Source organism: Dermacentor albipictus, chromosome 1 (assembly GCF_038994185.2).
Source record: "Dermacentor albipictus isolate Rhodes 1998 colony chromosome 1, USDA_Dalb.pri_finalv2, whole genome shotgun sequence".
Taxonomy (NCBI): Eukaryota; Metazoa; Arthropoda; class Arachnida; order Ixodida; family Ixodidae; genus Dermacentor; species Dermacentor albipictus.
The window spans coordinates 417,865,259-417,885,939 of NC_091821.1; the positions used below are offsets into that span (position 1 = coordinate 417,865,259).

General features: G+C 47.6%; 2 protein-coding genes across 2 annotated transcripts in view; one reads left to right on the plus strand and one right to left on the minus strand.

Moving 5' to 3' along the window:
- The window catches only part of LOC135900422 (uncharacterized), a 37,560-nt gene extending 21,678 nt beyond the window's left edge, over positions 1 to 15,882 (minus strand). Inside the window, exons 1-2 of the mRNA XM_065429922.2 lie at positions 15,781 to 15,882; positions 8,469 to 8,909 (exon numbers count right to left, since the gene is read on the minus strand). Coding sequence (XP_065285994.1) covers positions 8,469 to 8,534 — 66 coding nt within the window. The 5' untranslated portion in view covers positions 8,535 to 8,909; positions 15,781 to 15,882. The remainder of the gene's footprint in view (positions 1 to 8,468; positions 8,910 to 15,780) is intronic.
- A 1,011-nt stretch (positions 15,883 to 16,893) lies between these two features.
- On the plus strand, positions 16,894 to 19,807 carry LOC135900450 (uncharacterized). The gene is made up of 3 exons (XM_065429949.1): positions 16,894 to 17,050; positions 17,665 to 18,328; positions 19,217 to 19,807. Exons 2-3 carry the CDS (start codon positions 17,882 to 17,884, stop codon positions 19,385 to 19,387), a joined length of 618 nt encoding a protein of 205 aa, XP_065286021.1. The 5' UTR covers positions 16,894 to 17,050; positions 17,665 to 17,881; the 3' UTR covers positions 19,388 to 19,807.
- The last annotated feature ends 874 nt before the right edge of the window (positions 19,808 to 20,681 follow it).

Genomic DNA, 20,681 nt, shown 5'->3' on the forward strand with positions numbered 1-20,681 from the left:
CGCAGATATATTATACGGATATTTCGCGCACGTGGGATGTTACAAACTTATTTTTTTGTTTTCGTGCCTTGCACAACAACTTTTTGCGCAATGAGACGCCTCCCCCCCCCCCCCCCAAAAGGAAAAAAAAATCCGCCGCGTTAACTCAGTGCAATCCTCGACCATTGATTCGGTCGTGGATTCGATTCCGACCGCAGTTGCCATATTTTGATTGAAACGAAACGCATAAACGCTCGAATACTTTGATTTAGGCGCACGTTAGAGAAACCCCGATGGTCAAAATTATCCCAGATATCTTTCTCTCTCTCCCTCTCTCTGCCCCCTCAGTGCCGCATGCATGTATCAACATGTTAAAACACCAGTGATCGCAATCACTGGTACTTTGATAATCCGAGAAACTTGCCACAGTTGATCAATTGAGTGCTAACATACATTGAATAAAGCGGGAGAGAAAAAAAAACTAAGAAAACAGGCAAACACTAAGAAGCAGTTCTAAGAAGCAGAAGTTTTAAGAAGCAGCTCACAAACAATGGCTGAGCCTAACTGGTGACGTCAGTGAGATAAATTAACGTCAGTAATATTACCATTGAATAGGTACTTTAATATACGAAAAGACGAAAACATTACGCCACTGCTCCTTGTCCAGTGACTGTTGGCTCGCCTCTTAAAGAAGAAATGAGTGCGTTTCAGCGCCCACGAAGGCGGGGAAAACTAATAAAACCAACAAATGCGCCACGCGGCGCCCGCGTGCCCGACCGCACTGCACCGGGCCACGCACGGTCGGGCACTCCGCGTTGACGAGCACCGCATGGTCGCGGGGTCTGCACGCGTGCCGCCACCACCGGCGGCCGGCGACGCGGGGCTACATGGTTGTCGGATTGCCGGTGGTGGTGTGGTTGGCGCGCCCCGAGTAGTCGACCGTGTAGCCGTAAACGTCGAGCAGGTAGTAGGCGAGCCCGCCCATCGCGTAGAAGAACACGTACAGGCCGCCCACCACGAACACGACGATCCAGCGGTCGTTCTGCTGCTGCGCGCTGAACGCGACGTCGGCGGCGGCGGGCCCGTGGGGCTCTCGCTGCGCGTGGCGCAACCGCTCGAACATGTCGCCGGTCTCGGAGCGGCCCACCGTGGGGCTCGCGTCGGACGACCTGCCGAGGGCGCTGGAGGAGAGTTCTTCCTTGGAGCCGCTCAGCAGCAGGGTGTCGTCCGAGGGCCCGGGGCCACCGGCCCCTCTGTCGTCGGCGCCTTTGACGCCGAAGCCGCCGCTCGCGCCGCCGCCAGTGACGTCGCCACCGAGATCGTTCTGGTCGGGCGCGAGGCCTTCGTTGCCGCCGCCGACGTCGTCGACGTAGTGATCGTCCGCCATATTGAAGGCGCCGAGGGTCCTCTGCTCGAGGGACCTACCGAGGTCTTTGCGGCGGGCTCGCTATTGGGAGCCCGACGACAGCGATCGAAGCGCAGGTCCTGGGTGGCGATGGAGCGACAGGGAGTAAGCGGTCCACTCGTGGTCGCGGTCGTCGTCACCCGGAGCAAGAAGGCTGAAAGCGACTGGGGAATGGCCTTGGCTGTGCTGAGTGGGTTTCTGCCGCGGCTGTTACTGCTGCTGGCGGTGGTGGTGCACGTAGTAGAAGCGGAGCCGTTCGAATCGCCGGTGCCACCGTCCGTCACGAGCGGCTCGAGCTCCTCGCGACCAGTTTCGTCTTCGCCTGACCTGAGCGAGATCGCGCGCCCGAGTCACGCGACATTCGCCACTGCTTTCTTCTTTCTTTTTTTCTTTCGCATGAAAAATCTTGCTGATTGTTACAATTAATCGTCCGTGTTGATGAGCCGGTCGAGTTCGTCTGTATAGCTCCGAGGTTCCATGGACACGCAGATTTGTCTTCTTTGAGTCGAGGGTGAATGTGCTTCCCTTGCCTTGTAACACATCTTCCGATTGTGGCTCGAGACTATAAGCAACGCGTCTGGTTAGATGCCCGCATAGACTAACAGAACCATATCTCTTGTTTTTTTTTTCCTTTTGAAGAGCAGAACAAACCTATATATGTCACGCGACATTCACAGAAAATTGCGTTCATCGGGACTTGCCAGCCATCGTTGAGTTGACAACCAGCGGTCGCTGACTCTTTCACGTTCCCGACGGACCACGACGAGCTTGTGTTCTACAAGGCTTCCCTGAGGTTCTATGCACGCTTTACGGTCGTACACAGCAGAGCCCCCATCTTCGCGTACTGATAAAGAATACGACAAGGGGTCTGGCTCAAGAAAGAAAAGCAAGTGCTTCAAAAAAAAAAAGATAAGGCACTTGAGAACGCAGGTATAGCCTATATCGCTTCATTTTGTTGTCGTGCTTTCTGTCCAAGATTTACTTCTGCATTGCGCCATGTGAGAACTTATCACAGGAGATATATCTTACTGTACGGAGTTGCCTGGAGTTGCCCCGAAGCACGGCCTGCCTATGGTCATCACAGCGTGTTCGCACGCCCCGCACTTTGTTGTGTTGCTTTATTTTTGCCACGTACCATCTCAAAAAGGAAAATGGCGAAAACTTTCGTACTGCGCGTATCCACGTCGAGTCGTCGCGGAAAAAAGTAAGTAGAGGTGTCGCCGTGGGCCCTTTAACGTCAGTCGACAACGGCTGAAATAGTAAAATTAATTAAAGTGTGGGATTACACCTGCCATAACCATCTGATTATGAGGCACGCCGTATTGGTGACGCCTTGTTCTTTTAAGCAACCAAATCTTTACGTAACATTTGAAGTGCAGGATCAAGTTACGGTCGGTGGACCAACCGGAACTGTTGGACAACCATAACCGCCAAGTTGTCCTTCTCACCTTTCTAAATACGCTTGGTCCTCTGAAAAAAGAAATATATATATATATATATATATATATATATATATATATATATATATATGTGTGTGTGTGTGTGTGTGTGTGTGTGTGTGTGTGTGTGTGTGTGTGTGTGTGTGTGTTTGTGCGTGCGTGCGTGCGTGCGTGCAACCCACGGTTTGCCTTCTTCTCGTTCTCATTTACTTATTAAACCATCATAAGGGCTGTACATCACACTGCCAATACGAGGGCGAATCAGAAAGTATTTGCCCCTATTTATTTCAGCCAAATTACGGCTGTAGATGCGAAGTCAACATATCCATTCCCAGCCGTGGACCTTTCTTGGATCGGCCCGGCCTTATTTGCAGGTATCTCCGTGACACGGCGCTGTCGTCAGTTGTTGAAGATGGCGGTTGTGCTTCACACGTCCAAGCCGTCCGAGTAACGAAGTGTGATTCGTTTTCTATATGGAGCAAGAGGTGAACACCCATCGACATTCACAGGGAAATGCAGCCCACGTATGGGGAAACGTGTCTCGCTCTGAGAAATGTGAGGTGGTGGTGTTTTGAGTTCGCAAAAGGCCGTGTTGCAAAAGGCCGTGTTCACAAGAGGCCGTTGATGCGTGCGTCGCTGACTGACGACAGCTCCGGTAATTTCACTGGGAGAGTCTGGACCACCCACCATACCTCGCCTTTAGTGATTTCTACGTTATCGTTCCGCTGAAGAAGGTCCTGGCAGGACAGCGATCCACGTGCAAGGACGAAGCCAAGACAGTAGTCCGACGCGACGGTGGTTTCACAGTCAACGTGACGAAGTCTACCACAGGAATATTTCAAACTTAGTGCTGCGATGGGACAAATGTCTGAATCGGTGTGGGGACTACATGTAAATATAGTGTAAGGTAGGTGGAATAGTACGTATATTTGTAATTACATGTATGTAGCTTATTTTGGCTAATAAAAAAATAGGGGCAAAGAGTTTCTGTTTCGCCCTCCTACAACGACAAAGAAGCAACATACTATTCAAACAAATTTCTAATGATGTTTGGATCTGTAGTAGAGGCGATAAGGTGAAGGAATGGTTGCAATCTTTACATGTTTGATGAATGAATGAGATAAAGTGTTTCTTTGCACGACAACGAGAAATGGATACCTTGTGACCATGATCTTTTCGGGATGATGTAGATGAAAGATCAAAAAGTAATCCACTTTTAGAATGCGGATTGTGATTACATATCTTGTGAAATCGGAACATACGTGTTGTTCTTCCGCGTGGATAAAGAGACGAAAGGTGTAACCCTCTTTCCATACTGTAGGTGATCGGTCGGAGAGACTGGAGCACTTCTATAAGGCTAAATGTGCGCTACGGTTCTGTAAATAGCCGGTGAGTGTGTAACCACAACCACATGAAGCGGAGAGATAATGAAGCCAAGGAAAGCATAGAGGTAGTTATTTGTAGCTTTTAATTGAAGTGTAGAACTGATACGCTTAGACGGTTGTGGGTTCTGCTACCAGCGGCGGCAAGTTGTTTATTTTCGTCCACTTTCATTTCCCCTTTGGTTTATCTCTCCACCTCAATTTTTTTAATGCAAATAATTGCCGCACGCTTTTCTCGGCTTCATTATCTGCTGGCTTCATGCGGTTTGGGGCTAACGAAGATTGCGCTCCTGGGTCCCCCTTCTTCTGGCGAGAGTTTGACTCATTTAGTCACGGTGCCCACATTTAGTGGGTGCAAAAATCCGTTTTACAGTTGTGTCAGAGACAAAGAAAAAAGAAAGCCAGGGAAACTGAGCTGCGCGAACCGATTGATCCCTCTCTGCTCACCCAGCGTAGCTCCAATTCCCTTCAGAGTATTGCTACACGTGACCCTATAGGTGCTATGCCGTCTTGCACTTGCCACGTTTCGTCAGCAATTGTGAAAACAGTAGTGCTAAAGCGAGAACTTTATTCGCGAATCATCAAGCACTTTCCTGACCGTGACTGCTGGCGCTGTCTTGCCAAATAGCTCATACATTTAAAAAAAAACTGAAACTTGAATTACGTGCCCGATGGTGGGATCAAACCTGGGTATCACAACAGCCAATGCCAACTAGCACTTTGAAATGATCGCCGCATGTGTCACATCGCGTTTGGCACGTGCGCGCTAGAGCACGTGCACGCGGATCAGTTGCTTTTACACCGAACATGTAGAAATGAAATGGGCAAATTTATAGCATTGCATTAAACGATTCACACACACACACACACACACACACACACACACACACACACACACACACACACACACACACACACACACACACACACATATATATATATATATATATATATATATATATATATATATATATATATATATATATATATATATATATATATATATATATATAAATAGAGAGAGAGAGAGAGATTCGAAGATGTGCGTTCAGATCGGCACTTTTTTTTTCTTTCGTTTCCTCGGGCAATAATTAACTTGTGCGGGCGGTCGTTTGGACCCGCGATTCAAATCTTCTTTGTGAAAAATAAAAAATTCGACATTATTTACTGTACATTTAGTCACAATGTAATTATTCGTTAATTACTATAAAACTGACTAGAACGTGCAGAAATGATCTTCCTGCCATCTTTTCTTTTCTTTTGCAGAGTCTTGAGCAGCTCAGAATAAAATTATGATACTTGAAGGCATTTATTGACAGTCCGTCGTATTTCGTGGCTGAAGGGATTAGATGCTTCGTTCCCACGTGTCAGGTGCGTAATATTGTTTAGAGCGAATAGTGGTTTTCTAGAGAAAGAGCGCAAGAGAAGAATGGCCACAGAAGTTTCAATGTGTATCTATGCACATGGTTAACGTTATAAAAATTGCGATCCACACTGTAATCTGGCTTACGCCAACATCTTAATTAAAAATTCCGCACCATTCTTACATAACACCATGAATTCGGAGTGCTTTCGTTAAAAGCCTTTACCCACAAACGAAAAAAGAGAGATAGAGAGATGATATAACATGAAAATGTCCGGTGGTACTTTACTATTGTTATAGTGATTCACGGTAGGCAGCTGTCTCCTGTCAGTGCTCATCTCCGAACACACTGCGTCAATGAGCAGGCGGGCGCTGAAGCCGAGATAGCCTTGAAATACTGCTAGGATGTAAGAATTTTTGGCCTCACAATCGGATACAAACGCGCTACTTCGTTGAACCATGCGAAGCCCTGTATGCTGGAGCACTGGACTCGACCAAATTGGCGTCACAGGCGTCTGCATAAGGTGGACTCAGAAACGTACTTCCATGGGCCCCGTAAGCTGAAACGCAAGTCATACAAGCAGGATGCGCGGGTTCACCTTGGTGTCGCGTTCACCGGATGTTATAGACGCCTCACAAGGTTGCCGTGACGCTGGTCTGAATTGGGGAACATTATCAGGAGCCAGAAACACTTACGCACGCGTTGTGCTTATGTACTGCGTACGCAAGAGCACGGCATAAAACTTTTTCAATCGCACACGTCGATAGCATTATCTGATCAGTTCATTATCGGTCCGCGGCATGATGCAAACAGTGCAGTCATAATTATAATGACAGTTCTCGCTTTTCTTTTTTTGAACACAGTAGACCAAACACAGCTTTAGAAACGCTTCGACTTGACGTACTTGGTTTTGTTTGGTTTAGTTGGGTTTCTCTCCACTGAATGGCGCATACCCTCCATAGGGACAGTCAGGTGGGATGAGAAAAAAGTCGTTTAGGTCTGACTAGAAAACAACGGGAATATTTGTGGAAGAATCAAAGGAATGGGGAGTGACATAATGCAATGATATTTAACAAAAAATGCTTTGAAACAAGCAGAAAATTTTCAACGACTGAGAAACTATCCCGGTGCGAACTTGTTTTATCTATAAAGTTGTTTTATCTTTATAATCAGCCTCATTATTCATTTTCTTCTCCGTCCCCAGTGTCTCTCTGTAAATAAATTATCACTGTTTATTGTGCGCGTAATGCATGGAATCGAATTTGTCATCTCTCTGACACCTGTCGACCTTCCATATGTGAATTTAAATTATTTTAAAGTCGTGCCTTACAGTCCCACACGGTACAACAGAAGCCAGGTTTTTCTTATACAAAATACTTACGCTTGCCTGTTGGGTGACGCTTATACAGAACTTCTCTTAGCACCACCAACGGGAAGGGTTCTCTTCATTCACCAACGATAATGTTTCTAGAATATATGCGAGCAAATGTGAAACCAGGTTAGGCCGTTTCCCAGCCTATTTGCGGGCTGTCGATGTTTCACAACGTTTTCGGAACGCTGTTTTCATAACATCTCTTTCCTATTACCGTTTGCTTTTTTTAGGGAAGGGGGAGTTCCGGAATGTCGTCGTAACACCTCGTGTTACCAGCAACAATTTACAGTTTGTGCAAAAGTAGGTGACGAAATAGCTTCCAGCATTTGCATTTGCATGCAAATAAATAGATGGTGGTAGCACGAGTCACACGGTTATATAGTCCCCGTGATACAAGCCCTCGCAACCAACACTTGAAGCAGTTTTTCGTTTGACAGCATGAGTAACCGAAGAAGAGAGTGCCTCTTCGGCCAACCGAGTTTATGCTTAATCCGTAGCGCATTTTGCCTGTCCAACTCGGCCGTCACACACATATAACCAACGTGCAGTATACAGAAGATGGGCAGCTTGCCTATTCGTCTTACCATTAAAATTAATTTGCAGCTGATTATAGAGATTCCGGTTTCGTGACTTTCGCGCCGTGTCTGTCAGTTTTGCTTTCAACCTTGCTTGTCAAGAACGAAGGCCGCTGCATCGCTCGATCCCAAAACAGAGGCGAGTGTCGAAAAATTATCGAATTTCGATTTAGTCACTTCGTTCGGACATCATCGAGAGAAAAGGACGGCTCAGACGTGTGCGTAATGAACTATATGTAATTAATTACTTGTGATCTATTACACTTCTTGGTATCTTTTTTTAAGGTAAGGATTACATTCCTCACTAGGTAACGCTCACTGTAATTCGGTAACATTTTTTTGAGTAACCAATTATATGTAATGACTTACTTTACTAGTCAGACACGCTGTAATAGTTGACGCAATTTCGGGAAAGTGAATTTGATGGAAACTACAGTAGAACGCCCGAGATTGATTGCGCCATGCGGCAGCTAGTTGAGACAGGATACAACCCGGGAGCTCAACGTTTGTTTTCTCATGTAAAGCGCTCCACCAGTTGTCGGCCGACGAATTGAACCGGTGCTTGTATGTCTCGATATCGAAGGACACTTGGAACGTTAACGCCGGGACAATCACCTAAAGACGATTTTTTTTACAGTTTTTAATTGGCCCAACCGGAAATGGTCTTCAAGTCGCAACATCAATGACGCGGCGCGCGTCACAGAGGAACCAGATGCCGGGTAATTCTTGTGCGCAAGATGTCCGTACATTACAACACCACCGAGGTTCGATCCCCTCGCCGTCGGTCACGTAATTCAATGTTGTTGTCTTTTTGTATTTTTTTAAGTATATGAGCTATTCTACAAGACATCAGCACGCCAGCAAGCCATCGGTCAGGAAAGTGCGCGAGGGTACGCGCAAGGAAAAGTTTCGCCTTAAAAACGAAGGAAAAGTAAACTTCGTTCTCCCTCACCATGGTTGTCGTCAAATCCTCGCGGATCTCTGAGTCGTCGGCCGCGGTGCGTCGCGCATGCTTCATCGGCGTCGTCCGTGCTTCTCGCAGCGTTGCGCCGTCCGCCGCCACTCATGACCTCCTCGCGCTGCTCGCGCCACCGTCGAAGCAGCAGCGGCACTCTTGAACCGAGCGCGCGAGAAATGCACGGCTACGCACGCTCGGGAACAACCACGCAGCGGCAGGGAAACCCACTCGCCTCTCCTGCGCCACCCAAGAGGAACGACGACGGGGACGCATGTACGGCGAACAGCTGCGTCGACGCCAACCTCCTCAGCCGTGGTCCTAACCGGGCTCTGGCCGAGGGCCTCGAACCACCCCGATCCACGTACGTTCGTTTCGATACCCCTTTCCCGAACGCACGTTGTTCCCTTTCCTCCACGTTGTCCTCGGGGAGAGTACCTAAGCGGGGGAAAAAAAAAGGAATGGAAAAGTCGCCGTAACTGCAAAAGACGGCCATCGCGCCATTGGCTGAAGGGGTCGTGACGTAACGACATGGCGCTTTCATTGGGTGTGGTGGCCCCCTTTAAGAGAGGCGACGACGGGCGAAAAGTGGACCCCCCGATCAATGTACGCGCTCCGTCGGCCGCGGAGTCTCGAAGTACGCCGTGCTTGCACGGCGGAGTGCTCGGTCGCGTGGCGAATATGCGGGTCTCTAGGTGGCGCCGTCTTTCTTTTTTTTTTCTTAAAATTTTTTTTCTTTTGCGGCGGAGCAAGTGGCCATTGCCTTGGCCCTCCTGGATGACGGACATGCCAACATCTTCAGCGACTCCAGGGCAGCCATCCGCGCCTTCAGCGTTGGCGCCGTGTGTAAGGAAGCCTGTCGCATCCTCGACGGCAAAATCATCACCACCCACACTCTCACGTGGTTCCCCGCTCACATGGGATCCATCACGGGAGGCCCCAGAAACCTCAACGAGCTGGCCCACTCCAAGGCGCGAGGTCTCACTTTCCGCGACCATGGAGAACTCCAACGCCGGCCCGCAGCGGTGGAGAATAGAGATCAACCGACCACATATAACGAAATTGCGCAGCACTTTTATCTCGGCAGGAGAGAGTTTCCCCTTCCACACAAGAAGTTAAATAGAGCGCAGGCATTGACCCTCAGATTACTGCAAACAGGCTCTTATCCCAGCCCGGCTTTATTCCACAAAATTTATCCCGACACCTATGCCACTAGTTCTTGCAGGCATTGCAATGACATCGCTAGCCTAGATCATATGCTCTGGCGTTGCCCCTCGTTACGAGGCACAGAAGAAATCAATGAAGAAAAGTGGCTCTCCGCTATCAAGAGCCCTGATGCTGGGGTGCAACTATGGGCTGTCCAGAGGGCCCACGATGCGGCGGTCGGGCAAGGCCTGGCTGTCCCAACGTGGGAGCGGCCCGCAGCGCGCTGAGTCGCGTACCTCAGGACCTTATTAAAGTTTCGCATCCATCCATCCATCCATTAGCTGGTTGTGTCGTAACTTTTTTTTCTGACTTTTGTCTTAGGAATTTAATAGCTCTAAGAGTGACGGTCAAGACCAAGTGCGCTTACAATTCAATGCGCGCTGCAGCTGCGCGATGAAAAGGCAAAATGCGGGACGCAGTGAAAAGGCAGGAGACAGAAAAAAAGAAGTTTGCAATATGATTACTCTGTTGCAGGAGCTCTGCGACGTTTGCGGCTGACATCTTGTTTGTAACCAAGCGCGTCGCTATATTTCAGTATATTTTTTTCCTACTTCTTTTATCACTCGTTTAACATTGTCGCTTCTCTGAAACTAGTAAATCATCACTGACCCGCTTTATCTTTGCCCATTTTAATTTCTTGGAGGCATAAAATATGGACAAAAAAAGCAGAAAATAATATATACATTTTTTTTTTTCACTTTATGAAATGACCGCTTTGCAGAGTGGTGCCAGTGTGCTTACTCGCATTGGCGTTTACCGCGTTTTGTGGTGAGCTAATCCATTTCATTTCTCCTTCTTTCTCTTCACTCACACAGTGTGAGGTAGCAAACTTATAGAACAACCTGGTTATTCTCCTTCTGTTTCCTTGCCTCCTTCTGAGTCTAATGGAAGTTTAGGCGTTTACCAGGGGCGTGCTTGCACTTGCTTACATTCGGTTCTTCGACTGCTTTTGAGGCTCTTCGAATGAATTTCGAGCACGTTCTCGCCACTCGGGGACAGTCTCTCATATGCGACGACCGCATCGAACGCATTACGGATGCATTACGGTGTGGCGCAAGCAGCCGGTGGGTGCGTCCAATTTCCGCTGCACCGTGATTGTGCAGTATATACTGCCAGCCAAAATTCGTTTTACGTATAAGGTTCTCAACTACGGCAGAAACCCCCGAGTCTTTCTGACTTAATAGCAGCAATGTTTCCGTGTAGTGGGGTGGAGTGAACGCGCCAACGCGGGCCGGCGATTCACCGGAAATATATGCCAGAAATACGTTTCTTGCGGTTGCCACATTAAAAGAGAGCACACATGCGCAAACTTGCGCATGCTAACGCGGGGCGGTTCCGAACGCAGCATTTCTGTGCAAGATTTGGTCGTGAATAAAGGTACGTGGATCTGGCTGCCCCGGAAAGGCGGTGGTCCCGGGTTCGAGTCCCGGACCAGAACGAATTTTTCTTCAACTGTGAAGCGTTTCTTTCGAGGAACCCGTATGGGTTTCCTTTGTAGCAATTGCTACGCACGGGTGGATGTCTGATTTTCCCTTTATTCATTACTTCTCTCCACCTTGCGGGTTTCCGCAGAACTACTACGTCAAGAGTTGGTCGTCTTCCGCCGTTTTCCTCTCGACGCAAGGTTCAGCATTAGAAGAAAAAGATCAGTGCATGTTTAGAGGTAAATGCGACAGAAATTCGTTAGCATTGCGTCTCACCTCTTTGGGCTTCTGGATCCATGGTGTAAACCGCATTCACCGCATTCAGTGTTGTTCAGACACGTCCTGGCCTTTCGAGAAATATATATATATATATATATATATATATATATATATATATATATATATATATATATATATATATATATATAATCGACCAACGGAAGGCGATCATCTCGTCACCGTCTGTGCGCGCTGTTGCCGTCACTCAACTCGCCGTGTCATTGTTGGCATGACAGGGTGATATATATATATATATATATATATATATATATATATATATATATATATATATATATATATATATATATATATATATATATATATATATATATATATAACTCAACTCGCCGTGTCATTGTTGGCATGACAGGGTGATATATATATATATATATATATATATATATATATATATATATATATATATATATATATATATATATCACCCTGTCATGCCAACAATGACACGGCGAGTTCAGTGACGGCAACAGCGCGCACAGACGGTGACGAGATGATCGCCTTCCGTTGGTCGATTACTTTAGTGTAGTTATGAGACATCAGTGGCGGTGATAATGACACGTGACGATTATGAAGACAATGATGACAACCGTCTACGAAGATGGCGCTGCAGTAATATCGCACTGCCCAATTATTGTCCCTGTGTCATTTCAGTAGTCACTCTCAGCTGCCATCGAATAAGAAGCGCTGCGGTATCGGTTATGCGATCGAATTTTGTCAGCATACCTGATAAAAACAGCTCGTATTCACGAAAGCTCTCCTACAGTAGAATTGTTCGTAAGATCAAATGTCTGCCAATCCCGATTCCAGGCATAATATTAGCGAAGATTACCAGCCAAATGGCAAAGAACACTTGCGAACGAAGAGCTTTGTGAATTCGGCTCAACTTTCGCCTTTTTTTATATATACGACTTCGCGTTTCCTTAGCTTGCTGCCTTTTTTCCCGTGTTCGTAAACCAGTGCGTAGGAAGCTTTGAAGGAATGATTCAGAGCAAAATGAAACGGAATGTGCTTACAGGCGAGGACGTTCTCAAAAAAGATAAAGCTTATTTGAAATATCCATTAGAAACCAGCTACTGTACGTGAATTGAGGGGAGGGGGCGAGAGCGAAGGGGTACTGCACTTGATCTTAGTTCCTTCATGATACGTAAGAACATGCGCGTCCCTAATGACACCCGTGGCACACCTCAGAGTACGGAAGTTAGCAGCATGATGGACACTTAAACTGGCTCTGACATGAGGGGAAGCCCTGACGAAGTCATCATCATCATCATCATCATTTTTATTTTCACCACTCGATACAAGGTGAAAAAAGGGAGAGCCGGAATAAAAGCCGAAAATTCTTCGGCTTGACAAAGCTCCGGTCTCCCAGATAGGCACGGTAGCGGCTCGTGTAGCAATACAATCACTCATGAAGTGTAGATACAAGACTATTTTTACACAGAAATACATAGACATCTTCGTGTTATTACATAGAAACTAGTTATAATACAGTAGTATTCCTGAATTCACTAGCATCCCTGAGGTGATTACAACATTTTCATCCCTGAAAAATAGCCACAGTCGAGACGTAGATGATTTAGAAATTGGGCCAATTAAGTACGTCATGGACTTACTTGCACCTGCAATAACGCACATTTTTAATATTTCGCTGTCAACCGGAGTTTTCCCGCGTAATATGCAGGTAGCGAGAGTAATCGTTGTTCACAAAGGAGGTGACAAAAATAATATTGGCAATTATCGGCCTGTATCTATACTTCCTGTGCTATCAAAGGGACTCGAAAAAATTGTCAACTTTCGTATTGATAGTTTTTCGCGAAAACATAGCCTGCTCACCGACTGTCAGCACGGGTTTAAGAAAAAGCGGTCTACGGAAACTGCTTTAAGCATACAGAAGGAGCTAATTCTAGAGAACATCGAAAAAAAATTTCTGACTTTAGGGTTATACTTAGACTTCAGCAAAGCCTTTGATAGGGTCAACCACAAATTGCTGCTGATAAAGCTGGAAAAATATGTCTTCCGAGGAATCGCACTTGAACTTATCCGGTCTTATTTAGAAAGCCGACATCAGTTTGTTGAAATTAATGAGTACAGGTCGCAGACGAAACCTTTGACAGCGGGTGTGCCCCAAGGTAGCATCCTTGGCCCAATACTTTTCCTATATTACAGTGAATTCAGGAATTCAGGAATGCTAATGAATTCAGGACCAGCCAGAGTTAGCCATAAGTAGCAGAGGTGCCATAGGAGGGACGCTCCTGGCAGCTACGGCAGTTATCAGACATTCGCGCACCTGTCTTGTATCTGTCCACGTTACGTTGAAGAGAGGCAACGAGGTGCATTGCGCTTTAGAGACAGCACAATCGTCCACTCTTAGCACACACAATAATAACACGGTAGTCGTCTGAACGGACGCATCTGCCAGGGGCGGATAGTTCGTTCTCTTCTTTTTTTCGTTTTTTCGGTCAACTGGTCTGCTAGATAAGCTGTACGAGTGACTCGTGCCAACGTTAATTTTTGCGCGTGATTGAGGTCCTTCTCTTTCCCACTTCCCCTCTCTTTACATGCCTATGTCCCCTGCAGAAGCCGTGTTAGGCAAGTGGCTATGGTGTTGCGCTACTGAGCGCGAGGTACCAGGTTCGACTACCAGCCACGGCGACCACACTTTAATCATGCTAAAAAAAAATTATGGCGTTTTACGTGCCAAAACCACTTTCTGATTATGAGGCACGCCGTAGTGGAGGACTCCGGAAATTTCGACCACCTGGGGTTCTTTAACGTGCACCTAAATCTAAGTACACGGGTGTTTTCGCATTTCGCCCCCATCGAAATGCGGCCGCCGTGGCCGGGATTCGATCCCGCGACCTCGTCCTCGGCAGCCTAACACCATAGCCACTGAGCAACCACGGCGGGTCTTTAATGATGTTAGGATCCAAACTCTCTTTGTGCGTTGAGAATTGGGTGCACGTTGAAGAAACGTAGATGATCGGAACAAGCTTGCAGCCCTCGACTAGAGCGTTCTTCGTAGGCTATGTCCCTTCAGAACGTTACATACCCTTAATGAAAACTTACTTCCCGTTTTCCGCCAGGCAGGGATATCAACGGGACTTCTTTCTATAGACAACTTCTCTACCTTTTACTCCTTTCTTCCTAACTGCCTCTTCAACGTGTTTACTAATTAAGGGCCCCGTGTCGAGGAAAATCGCGTGTCGGTGTCGGCGGAGTTGTCCGTGAGCGAAAATTGCCACATATATTTAGGTATATGCATATGTGCCACGCCTTGCAATATGACGTGCGGTATATGCGGGTTATGTTGCCACACTATTCTATCACTAGAGTTGCTCACACATTGTCGTACATTCTTGACAAAGCTATTCCTCGGAATTTTGAGTATGACAGTCCACAAACAAATGTCATGCAACAAAACACTGACAGTGCGTGCCTTTTACGTTAAATATTCTCAGACTGAAATATTAACAGTGTGAAACAATAACAGAAACCTGAAAATTATGTAATTTTTGCCACGGCTGTGCAATACATCAGGGATTGGCCCACACAAGAGGCCGCGTTTCAACCACAAAGCCCACCTTCGTGCATAGCGTTCGCCGTCAGCGTTTCCCGGTAAACATAAGCTGCAGCTGCCGGGAAGCGTGAGAAGCAGCCGGGGATCTTTGAATGTTATCGCGCTCCACTCTTAAAGGCGAAGCTTAAGCGTCCTCCAAGTTTTATGATTAAAAACTGATTATCGCAGCGTTCCGCCACAACCTTAAGCCAATTATCGATAAACGAAAGTCGAGAACAATATTCTGAGTGTTGTATTGTGCATGGCTTACACCAAATACTAGAAATAACACCTCGCCGACGAAGATAAGTGGCATTTCAGCGTCACTCCTCGGAAACTTTGCATGTGTTTGAGGCAAATTTTTTGCAAAATAAACATGCATTTTCCAATACCGCCGTCCATGAGGTTGTATTACATACATCATACAATACATCATCACAGGGGTCATTAATTAATTACCTTGATTGCCTACACTCTAAGAGCATTCCTTAGCAATACAAACGGACCGGCCCTCTTATGCAGTGTTCTTTCTTTTTTTTTTTTACTTCGAACAAACTAAAAAAAAAAGCCCAGAAAGGTTACTTGAATCACGCCCTTACAGATTATTTATGTGACCAGGCGAGCATCATTCGGAAGAACAAAAACCAAAAAAATTCACTGCCTAGGCAAAGAAAATACATGGACTTCCTAGTTACAAACATTACGCCATATATTTATATAGGAAAGTTGAAGCGAATCGCCATAAATGGCAAGTTCCGATTTTTAACATTTAAAAACGGCCACGTAAACCAAAATAACTTTGCTTTAAATTAGTCGTTGAACTTACCTGATTGCGCGCGTAGCCATGCGAAGCGCGGATACCGGTGCAACCCTTGCGTAACGTGTAGAGCGGCGTTAAACGTAGCTTGTCTATGCGGTGCGATAAAGCGGGCTGTCTATCCTTTGCTGCTGAAGCAACTGTGCATCCAATCGGCAGTTACGCCCGGCGTCAAGCGAAATAAGATCGCGGGGAGAGGGCACTGCGGTCCTAGCTTCGCTTTACGCCGCTCTGCTACGTCACAGGAGGGTCGCACTGGTTGCACCGTAAGCCGCACTGCTGTCTGCGAAATCGGGAAAATTCAACGACTAATTTGAAGCAAATTATTTCGGGTCACACTGCCGCTTTTAAATCTTGAAGAGCAGAACTGTACTTTTATGACGATTCTCTTCAACCTTCCAACATAAATATGCGCCGTAAGGTTTGTAACTAGAAAGGTGATCAATGTAATTCGTTTATTTATTGAATAGATTGCCTCGACTTTTCTTGCAAATGAAATCCGCCTGGGCGGATATTTAATCTGTAGTGACGTTATTTGAGTAACTGCTGTGGGCTTTTAAAAAATAAAGTGTCCGAAATAAAAAAAACAATATAGATAATGATTATTGCGCAATTATTATTCACGTTGACTCGCCTGCTACTATTAGAGAACTGCTCACTTGGTCGACAAGTACGGGAAACTATTAAAACTATGATAATGATGATGGTGCTCATTGCGATGACGGTGTGGTGATGATGATGATGAAGAACTCGAACTATGGCGCATATTCACTAAGAAGGATTGACCAAGAATCGAATGGTGCAGGCAAAAATGTATTAATCGAAATACTTCTAAATCTAAAAAAAATCTGAATTGAAGAAGCACAGAAAACGAAACGCGTAATTTTGCACTCGGAAGCGGGTGATATAATACCTGTGCTTCAATTAAAATACTTACATAGCACCCCACAACAACGTATAGAAATACTTCTCTTTAACTTCGACGTTCAATTTTGAAATGATCTTCTTATTTTTTTTCTGCTTACATAAATACGTTACCGTGAACCTTTCACACTTTTATTTAATTAGAATACTGAATGCCGTGTTGAGAACAATATAACTGGATTAACGTACTTTTAAATTACCGACTGCGGAAGCTGATGTCAGTGAAATGGCAGCCATGGTGGCTGTGGTGACCACCTGACCTGGGCTAGCTGTAGCGCGTCCTCCTGCCAGTGGGACATGCTGCTTCAGGCCTGCGCAGCGTTGAAGTCGTCCACCTACATTACAGCACGCCCAGGTGATACAGTATCCTTTGGCAGAGTTGTGATTTACGGGAAAACAGTTTTTGATGTCGAGGTCCCTAGGTGCGCTGAAAATTTCAGCGCTAGTTAACAAATTTGGTGGTTTCTGTCTATCCACAGGGCAGTTTGGGCACAGTGGTGTCAAAGTCATTGCCATAGTGACGCATGTTGGTAGTGAGCCGACCTGGTTAGTGAGTAAACAGCCATATAAAACCAAACGCAGTACATGTACCCTAAGCTCGTCACTTGGACGCAGCTATGTATGTTCGGGTGCTAATCGCACTCGAAGTGAAGTCGCCACTGTCATGTTTTACGGAAATTTTCTCTTCTTGTGAGCTGTCAGATAGCTCGGCCGTCTAAGTGTGACGAGACACACCCAATATTCTCCCGACAAGATTTATTGTCAATAGCTCCCGCTCGTTAACACGAAATGAACCCCAATAACGCTAAATCAGCGGTGACATTTTCGCTTCCAAAGGCTTCTCAAGACTTTGAAGCAGATACGAGATGAGCAAACATACATTGGGCAGAAGAATCAGATGTTCATCATGTATTCCTTGAACTTAGCTTCTGTCAGGTCGTGCCTCACAGAACTCTTCTTGTCGCGCAGTGGAAAGCGGAGGGAGGTAGACCCTCCTCGATGGTATGCGTCCTCCCGGATGACCGGTCATCAAGAGCTCATTCCCCCAGCGTGCGATCGCCACGGCGCCTGCGATCAGGGAATGTAACGTGGTCGCCGGGCTGTGAACGCTACACACTCCGCGCTGTGTCATGACACGACATCCCTTAGACGGTCCTCGTACAAGCGGCCAAATGACAGCGGCAGCATGCTGACGACCTGTAGCTTCGCGTGCCTTTTGCTTCTGCTGCCGCTCGCGGAATGTTCGCCCACGGCTTACGACCTCAGCACCTCCGAGCAACCGCTGGCAAGGGGAAAGCTACAGCTAGTGCAGCAGCAGCCGCCGCAGCAGCAGCACTCGCAGCCGCCTCCATTCAAGCCCGGCCGCAGAACCAACTACGGCCTGCTCAAGTCCGAGCCGTGCAGCTCGGACCAGACGTGCAGCATGCGGGATCCGGCTTCCCGCTGCCTCGAACAGTTCTGCGTGTGCCAACACGGGTTCACGGACCAGTTCGGCGACCGCTGCAAGAAACTCGTACCGCTGGGCGAGGTCTGCTCCGAGAACCTGGTCTGCTCCGGCGACGCCGTCCAGTGCTCAGACGAGAAATGCGTCTGCGAACGAGGCTTCGCCGAGGACGAGGGCGCCTGCGTCAAGGTACTTCGGGCACGCATTCGACGGGTAGCTTTCGAACGTTTCGGAGCGCTGTCGCGGTTCGGTTTACATTTAACTGACTCGAGGCACGGCGAAGGTGGCTGTTGTCGCATGTCGTTTTATGCCAGGTATACTGGTACACAGAAATCTCGGGGGAGGGACAGATCGCTGCCCTGGCTCCGGCAGAGCCGATTGAGTAGACCGTGACAGTGCATTCACGTGACTCTGTCGCTTTCGCAGCCAAACGCACTGCGCGCCTCTGGAAAACCTCCACGTGCGGTCCACGCATGCGCGGCAATACCGTGACAGCACGATGGTGGCACCGAAGGCGCGAATGTTCCTCAAGTCGTCATCGTCGTCATCATCATATTATTATTATTTTTTTAATGTCCACTGCCGGAGGAAAGCCTAGCTTAGCGATCTCCAATTTACCCCATCTTGCGCCAGCTGATCCCAACCTTCGCTTGCATATTTCCCAACTTCATCACCCCACCTAGATTTCTTCCGTCCTCAACTGCATTTCCCTTCCTCGAATTGGGCCTGCGCGTATCCCACGCCTCCGTACCATGCCATCGAGCTCTGGCGAGCACTGTTGTTGTTCCTCCAGGACCCGGAGGCATCACCGGTCGGTGATCGGCTCCGCGACAGCCACATGAATCATGCGGCCCCCACTTAGCTGCCTCCAAGACGTTCGTTAATAAAACGGAGGCAGCCTCACCCTTCCCCTTTTTCAATAATACCCCCTCCCTTTCCACCACAGCGCCCTCGGCGCATTCTAACGTGGAATAAACGTGGTTTCATTCATTCCTCGAGTATATCACATGAAGATACCAGGGTACAAAAGGATTCACGCTCGTCGCTGATGTTCCACCTTCCGCGCGCGCGTCGCAGGTGGACCCATCGCGGGCCTCCAGCCGCATCCTGCTGTACGTGGTGTGCGCCGCGACTGTGCTGTTTGTAGTGGGCGGAATGTCGTCCATGCTCTACTCACAGGTCAGGCAGCGCCACTTCAAGGACCAGGCCTGCGACAACTGCTTCCTCGCACAGTGCACCATTCTCTGAACTGTTGTTGCAGTCTCACGAGAACGTTCCTTCCCACACAGCGGCTCGTGGCGTGATCGCTGTCGCCATCGAACAAGCGTCGCCGAAGTGCCCATCTGAGACATGGACGGCCCGTCGGTCAAAACGACTGCTAGACGCTGTGGAGCATGCTTGTTAATAGCAGGCCGTATCAAAATGCAACGCAACTTTAGAACGACGAGCGTTGCCTGTTTCATTTGAAGCCGTGCAGATGAGATGGACTGACTGGCGTCATGCTTCTGATTAAGCGCACTGCTTCTGATGTGTCGCGTGAAATGTTCGTGTCGTTTGTGTGACTTGTAAAAACATGTTTTACGCACAAGTCACCCGTGTTTACGGTATTCGATTGGACAAGTCCTGCTCTTCCTGCCTTCTATAATGAAAGCTACATTGATTGATTGATTGATTGATTGATTGATTGATTGATTGATTGATTGATTGATTGATTGATTGATTGATTGATTGATTGATTGATTGATTGATTGATTGATTGATTGATTGATTGATTGATTGAGTAACTTTTATTTTACGGTCCTGCAGAACGCGTATTAGCACGTCGCGGGCCGCTCCCACGTCGGGACCGACAGGCCTAGCCTGCCAGCCGCATCGTGGGCCTGCTGGACAGCCCAACGTTGCTCAGCCAGGAGTGGGTTGCGGAGGGCCGCCTCCCACCTAGCTGAGCTGAGGTCAGGGCTTGCTATAGAGATACATCTCCAGAGCATGTGCGAAAGTGTTGATCTATCCGCGCAAGCAGGGCACGCGTCATCAGTGTAAATCTCCGTATATATCGCATGTAACGTAAACAGGTTGGGATAGGTTTCTGTCTGCAGCAGTCTGAATGTCAGTGCCTGAGGCCTGGTGAGCTTGGAGTGAGGAGGAGGGTATTGTCGCCGCGAGAGATAGAAGTGTTTAAGAAGTTCATTATAAGTGGCAGGCGCGTCCCTACCATGCGTAACTCTCTCTTAAGCCGTTACAGCGCCAGCGCGGTCAGTCAGTGCGCGCGCGGCAGCGTGGGCCGTCTCATTGAGGTTCGAGGGGACACCCGCCATGTGCCAAACGTGGGCTGGGAACCAAGTAAGCAAGTGATACTTGATTCTAACCGGACCTGCCTTACGAAGCAGCCCAAAAGCCTGTTCTGAGATCACTCCACACTGAAATGCCCTAATGGCCGACCGTGAGTCACTGTAGATGACGTCGCTGCTGTCATCAAGCATCGCCAAGGCAATGGCCACCTGCTCGGCTATCGCCGGATCTCCGGTTCGTACAGATGCACAGT